The 6996-nt window shown below is 56.9% G+C and overlaps 1 protein-coding gene across 1 annotated transcript in view; it reads right to left on the reverse strand.

Moving 5' to 3' along the window:
• Window positions 1-1339: 1339 nt before the first annotated feature.
• PSMD13 (proteasome 26S subunit, non-ATPase 13) overlaps window positions 1340-6996 on the reverse strand; it is a 6111-nt gene continuing 454 nt past the window's right edge. The window contains exons 3-13 of the mRNA XM_069107974.1: window positions 6912-6946; window positions 6778-6833; window positions 6652-6695; window positions 6481-6567; window positions 5963-6134; window positions 2673-2752; window positions 2455-2580; window positions 2198-2260; window positions 2023-2103; window positions 1833-1949; window positions 1340-1694 (exon numbers count right to left, since the gene is read on the reverse strand). Of these exons, the coding sequence (XP_068964075.1) occupies window positions 1599-1694; window positions 1833-1949; window positions 2023-2103; window positions 2198-2260; window positions 2455-2580; window positions 2673-2752; window positions 5963-6134; window positions 6481-6567; window positions 6652-6695; window positions 6778-6833; window positions 6912-6946 (957 nt within the window). The 3' untranslated portion in view covers window positions 1340-1598. The remainder of the gene's footprint in view (window positions 1695-1832; window positions 1950-2022; window positions 2104-2197; window positions 2261-2454; window positions 2581-2672; window positions 2753-5962; window positions 6135-6480; window positions 6568-6651; window positions 6696-6777; window positions 6834-6911; window positions 6947-6996) is intronic.

A 6996-nucleotide genomic window follows, 5' to 3' on the forward strand; every position in this document is an offset into this window, starting at 1 on the left:
AACGCTGGGAGGGATAGGCCCTGAGGAACTTAGAGCAGTAGGCTCCAAAACTGAGGGGGCAGGGCCAGGGTGGTCAGCCCAAAGGCTTCCTTTTCAGCTGGCCTCATTTTCCAGTGATCCCACAAAGGGTACATCCTAGCTGCTGAGAAAACCTCCCATCTGGAGAATTTAGGAGGGCCATCTGTTTCCATGTTCCAGCTCCAAAGGACCAGTCCCTTAATATTTAATTATCAGCCAGTAGTGGGGTTGGAGGGCGTCTAGGGCATGAGCCCTACAGGGGGCAAAGGATGACCCCAGAGAATGCTGAGCAACCTGACATTCTGCTCCCCTCCTGAAGGACCTTATATGGGTGCCCGGAGCACGAGAGGTGGTCTCTCCCAACACCTCACTATTGATCTACTCCAGCTCCTTGGTTTGACCAGAGAGGCTGTGATTAGCACCAGGTCACACAGCGTGAATATGTCTCCTGGTCATTGCTCTTTCTGCCCCATCTATTGGCTGCCACTGTCGGCAAGGGCCCCCCCCGCCCCAAGACATCCCCGAGGAATGGGGCTGTAGCCCCGAGTCTCTGTTCTGCACCCTCCCCATTTGCTGGTGGGACTGACCAGAGGGACTGTCTTCTGACCTTGACTAATCTTACTGTGGCCTCCTTGGCTGTCTTTTGGAAGGCCTTTTTTGGGGGGATGGTGAAGGAGGCCTGGCTGAGTGAAGGTCAGACAGGCAAGGAGCCCTTCCCTTTGTGGGACAGAGCAGAGCCCACCAAGGACCTTGCTGAGTCTGATGACAGGGACTCCTTGGAAGGGAGGGGAAGGCAGGAGAAGGGGAAAAGACTGGCCTCCTCCCAGCCACCATTAGGAGCTGGTTCCTTCCCCAAGTAGCTAGTGGGGCAGCAGACAGGCCACCTCTGAGACAGGGTCATAACAGCACCCAGGTTGCAGTGCGGATCAGATGGGATGTCTGCACAGTGCTTGGCGCATGGCAGGTGATTAATGCGCCATCTCCCCCCTCCCCCACAGGAGCAGGCGGTCGCTCTGGTGGTCTTCTTCCTGACTTTCCTCGCTCCTCCAGGATGGATATTAGCAAACCTCCACAGCTACAAGAAAAGTTCGGGGTAACAGAGGCACCCTGAAACAAGCCCTACAGCTGCCTCCAGGAGACCCCTCCAAGACCCACTCACTAAAAGTCTCTCCTGCCAAAAGCTGCCTCTGATTTTTCTTTTGACCAGCGAGGACTGCCTTCACAGGCTCTCGGGGCTGTGTCCCACTTCTGTCCTTCCTAGGCTCACCCCCAGCCCCCAGCAGGCCAAAGAGACCCCCTGAACTCAAGCTGGGGCCGGAGAGGCAAGGTAGAGATGTTTATTTCAGCAATATTCTTGTACCACACCCTAAAACAGATCTGTACAGGAGGTTAGACCCAAGGGGAGAGAAAAAACAACATGCTCTACCTGGAGGGCCCCAAGCTCCTGCCTTTGGGATGGGGGAAGGGGATGTAACAGGACCCCCACATCTCAATCCTGGGGTGGGCAAGTCTTTCCCTCACACACCAATGGGGGCTCCAGAAACTCCTGGAGAACCACGCCTGCGCAGGGCACCCAGGTCCTAGGTCAGGATGTCATGGGCCTGGTGCTCCACCAGCATCTCCATGCTCTTCACATCTGTGCACCAGAACTCCAGGCGGTCCTTCATGCCCTTGATCTGGGGGGCAAGCCAGGGCACAGCCACCCTCACAAGGTGCCCCCTGCTTGGGCAGGCACTTCCACACTGGCCCGCCTCCTTCCCCTGCCCCTCCCCACCTTCCCCCCGATCCGTGACTTTCAGAGCTGTGCCCCATACCTGCTGCAGATCCAGCACTCGGGGCTGCACCCAGGTCATGTGCACCCGCTTGTCCACCTCATCGATGCTGCCTTTCACCAGACCCACTGAAAGGGCCTTCATCACCAGCAGCTCCACCTACACGGGCAGAGCCAAGTGTGGGTTGGTGGGGTGGTGGGGGGTGCCCCTGGGACCCCAGAAGGGAGCTTACCTCATTCACCTTCACCCTGGCACTCTGGGCGATCTCCTCAAAGGTTAGCTGCCGGTGGTTGGCGGGGCGTGTGAAAGTCATCTGAAATACCAAGCTGGGGATGACCACCTCTTCCTAGAACCCCAGCCTGCCAGGGGACCCCCCCCTGGCCGTCCCAGGGGATGCCCACACTCACCTCCATGAGGCAAAGCAGCTGGATCTTCTGCAGGAGCAGGGCCTCATTAGCGGCCAGATCAGGCTGTATGGAGGGAGAGATAGATGAGTGGCTGCTCTGCCTGTTCCAGACACACGAGAAAGCCAACAAGGGAGGGGTGCTGGCAGCCAATGGAGGCCCTTGGGGACAGCGGAGCCCCTGAGGAACCTCAGTTTCAATTAGAATTTCATTCTGTTCCCCCTCCCCCTGTGGGTGGCCCTCCAGGCTTGGGGCTTCACCTGCTGGCCCCAGGCGGGCTTCAAGGTCTGGAACCTCTCAACATTCCCACTGTTGAAGGCATAAAGTGTGTCGATCAGCCACTGCCTGTCCGTATTCCTCAGGGAGTCCAGCACAGGGTGCATGAGCTGTGGGCCGAGCAGAGACGTCATTGGCCCCAAGGACTGCTCACACACGCTGCTCACTACATGACCCCTCACCAGCTCTGGAGCCAACTCACCAATTCCCCAAAGTTGTAGACGCCTTCCCCAAGAAGTCCTGCCAGGCCCAAAGTAAAAGCTCTCTCCTGCTGCTCAGACACTGTGGTGACAAAAGGCCTCTGGTCACATGGCTGGGTGCTGCCCAAGTGGGCTCTAGCCCCTCTGTTTTCGAGCTCTCCCACTCGACGCCTTCCTTTGGGCAATCTAGACCCACCACCTTCTCCAGGAGGCCTTCCCTGGTACCAAATTAGGAACAATAGCCCGCACGTTGGTGCCTCTCTGACAAAGTACAATCCTAACCCCCGTGGGACTCTAGCCTCTGGGGACTGGTGCCATGCCAACCCTCTGAAGCAAAAGGAGCCTCACTCCTCTGGGATGAATTCTGTGTCTGGGAAGAGAACCTTGGTCCCTCCCACTCTGCCAGGGGAAGGCAGCCCCACCCTCTGGGCGATGACTGGACAGATCTGACCCAGGGATCCTGCCAAGCCCGCTTGAAACAATCCCAATGGGAGGTCATGCTTCAGGGCCTCCCCTCCTGGGGCTGCAGGGGCAGCTTTCACCAGGGCATCCCCCTGGTCCAACTCAAATCCCATCCGCATCCATCAGGCCCTGGCTGTGGGTGTGGTACTGGGAGGAGACCCCAGGGAAGCCAGCCTCTTGAAGGGCTACAGGGTGACAATGTGCCCTGTACAGCTAACTAGTGGGCAAGACATCCTAAAGAGAAGGACTCTAGCGTGAGGAGATAGCCAAGCACTCTTTATGCGATGGGGGGCCCTGGGTGCTTTTGTGGGCGAATGGGGTGGCTAGAGACGGGCGATGAGAAAGGAAGATAGGAAGGAGGAGAGGGGACAGCACCAGAGATCTGTGGAGCCGACTTGACCTTGGGAAGGAGAAAGCCCCTCTGGCCTCCCCCAGACACAGGGCCAAGGGAAGGCAGGGGAGAAAGGGCAGAGAGACGGCTGCCCTGGTGTGTGGAGGGAGGAGCTGGAGACGTGCCCCTGGTGCCACCCCACTTATTTCCATCAGAGAAGAACACGAGGGTCGATGAGCACCAGGGATGGCTTAGGGGACAGAACCCATGGGCAGAATTCTCAGGGAAGACACAGGCCAGAAGCACAAGAAGCCAAAAGCACTTCTCGACTGCCTGGAAGCCCCCAGTGACGGCCGGAGACTCTGAGCCACGGACTCGGCTTGGGATTGTGGGAAGAGATGAGATGCTGAACGTGGTCTGACCCGAACTCCAGACAAACTGCTGACACCCTGCTCCTGGGGTGGGAAATGGATACAGCAAAGAGCATCGACAGGCAAGGTCAAGGTTTTCAGCCCAAGACTAACTTTGACAAGGCAACTGTCCAACAGAAGAAGGAAGAGAGGGCCATGCCCCGTTCCAGCTGTTCTACAGTCTGGGATTTCTGACCCTCAGCACAATCTGGAGGGTGGGGCTATTCTCACAGACACCCCCATTTTACAATTAGGGAAATGGAAAACGCCAGGGGTTTGGTGCTTTGCTCTTGGTCTCAGCTAGGAAGCTTCTAAGGCAGGATCTGAACTAAGACCCTCTTGGCTCCAGGCGCCCTCTAGATGCATCTAGGGGGAGGCCAAAGGAACCTTAAAAAAGGATACTTGACTAGTAAACTTGGCATCGCCTCCTCGCATTTACAAACCTTTATGAAGCAGGCAGCCTGGGCTGGGATGCAGCGATGCCCAGGAATGCCCATCAACATTTCCCTAACATCCTAGTGAATGGCACACAGGCCATGGCCAGAAGAGCCTGGCCCACGCTGAAGGAGGCATGAGAGGATCCCTTTCCAGGAGCACTTTTAAAAGTGGGAAAAACTGCCAAAAATCCGGCCTGAATCGGGGCAAGATGGTCATATGAGATGCCTCATCAGACCTAACAGAGATGATGCAGGCAGTCCTCAGACCCAGACTTGCCCCCTCCCCCGAGACTCCTCTTTGTGGGTGTTGTCACGTTGACCACACAAAGCCCTAGAATAAGAGAGCCTCCTAAACAAGATCCCCTACCACACGTGAAAATTCAACCTCATAATCCACACAAGAAAAAAACAAGTGGATGAAGACTGCCAACGACTGTAACCAGAACATGAAGTTGTAAAGGTCACGTTTCGGGCAACCTTGCCAGATATGTATCTCAGAGATAAAGACCCAAACTACAAACGCCTACTGAAAGCAGAAGAGATGGCTTCTGGGAAACAAGGTAGGACTTTTTGTTTCACCCCTACCCTCTCCTGAGGATACACTGTGGCTGTGAATTTGACTTCCAAAGAATCAAAACTATACCCCAGGGGTAGCTGACCCAAAGGGACCACAGGAAGACTTCAGGGCTTAAATTCCCATTAGACTGTAAGCCCCTTGAAGTCAGGGGTATCGCCAGGGCTTGGCCCAGTGTCTGGCACTCAGTAGGCGCTGAATCAATGCTTTTCAACCGGACCTGATTTAGGGCAAGAGCACAGATCATCATTGGGAAGACTGTCCAGGACAACCTGAGTGCTCAGATGGGCTGTGTGACCAGGCAGCTGGAGGAAGGCTGAACAGAGAGGAGGTCACAGAGATGCTTCAAGGCTCTCTGTGGATGTGGCCCACATTCCTGTCTAACCTGACGCCTCCAGGGGTGGTATCTTCTAAATGTTCTCTCCCCCTCAGCACCCGGCACAAATAGAAAGCCATTAAAACAATTGCTGAATTGCACCTGCCCCAAATTCTCTCCAGTTTTCATGGCTTCCCCTATTCCCCTCACCCTTGTTCTCTTGATTCTCAATCCAGCTCCCTACCCTTGTCCTACCCACGAAGGCCACCTTTCTGATTCTGCCCCGACAACAGCCTCCTTATCTCCTTGGCCCTTAGCAGCCCTTCTCTCTCTGGAGCAGAGACAATCAAATCCAAACAACGAAGGCCATCCCACTATGGCCTCGTGTGTTCTCAGCTCTAGGTCACAGATCCAGAACTGGAAGGGCCCTCGGAGGGTTTCTAGTTAGACAAGACTGAGGCTGAGAGGCAGGAAACAACAGCAGAGCTGGAGTCCAAGCCCACGGCCTGTAAAGGGTGGACATCAGTAAGGCTTCTTTGCTGGGGCCGAACCTGTCCCTGTCCTGCCCGTTCCTGTAGCCTCGGAGGTGCCTCATGAAGCCTTCCTCTTCACTGGCTCGGTTTCTGACCCCTCAACTGCCTCCATTTTCATGTGAATTAATTTCCCCAGATAACCCGAGTAGGAGACCCTGCAGGCCTGCCTGCCACCACCTGGGAAGAGCATGGTGACAAGAACAGAGTAAAAGAGCGTCCCCTGGGTTACCTGGCAGGTCCTTGACATCGATACAGCCCAGGAATCGCAGGGCGTCCTTGTAGTAGGACGCATGGTTGCCAATAGTCTGATAATACTTGCTGGAAAGGTCATAGAAACGACTGTGCACGGACGTCACACCCGGAAGGTTGTTAAGCATTTCTTCGACATCTTCGATGGTTTCCTGCCCGCAGAAGAGAAGCCAGCTCGCGAGTGCCCGGGGCCCATGTTTGTAGGACCTTCCTCCCAGCCCTTCCCCAGGAAGCAGAGCCGCAGACCGGCCGGCCAACGCCTCCACTCACTGGACACGGACCAGTCTCTCATTCCCTTTGTGGCTACAGCTCTGCCTTCTCCTAAGAAGGGACGGCCCTGTCTGTCCTACCAGGGCTCTGAAGCTCACGGGGCTGACCTGGAATGGACACACGTAGCCCTCTTGCCCGACTTAAGCCCGGGTGCTGAAGTTCAGGGCAGGCTGTTCGGCCCCGCCCCCACCTCCGCAGCGCCCGGGCACCGCCGCCGACCCCGCTCACCTTGGTCACCTGGAGGTCCCCGATGTTCAGCTTTAGAGCGCCTATGGCCGTCTTACACAGGATCACCGCTTCGTCGCTGCTTTTCACCTGAGCCACCGAAAGGAGGAAAGATCAGAAGCGTCCGGAAGAGAGGCCCGGAGCCCCGGGCAGCCCAAGGGCCATCGCGCCCACCTTTTCCCGAGTCTTTTCCAGGAACGTCAGCGCGCCGTTGGGATCTGGAGTAAACAGAGGGGGCTGCAGTCAGAGGGGCGCCGGGGGCCGGCTGCCCCACGCCAGGCCCTCGGGCCGCGGGCTCACCTGTCATCTGTCTCACCACGTGCAGAATGATTTCCACCAAGGACAGAGGGTTCACCCTGAAAGGGAAGCGGCACCGGATTTAAAGCGGGGCGAGGACGCGGGCGGGGCGGGGCGGGGCGGGGCGGGCGCGTTACCTGTGCTCGAACTCGCTGATGAAGTTCTCGTAAAGCTGCGGGAGTAAAGAGAGCCGTTCAGCGAGGCCGGGCCGAGGCCCCCCCC

The sequence above is a fragment of the Petaurus breviceps genome, unplaced genomic scaffold (assembly GCF_028583685.1).
Source record: "Petaurus breviceps papuanus isolate PSGF00001 unplaced genomic scaffold, PetGlider_PUasm1.0 90317, whole genome shotgun sequence".
NCBI classification, from domain to species: domain Eukaryota; kingdom Metazoa; phylum Chordata; class Mammalia; order Diprotodontia; family Petauridae; genus Petaurus; species Petaurus breviceps.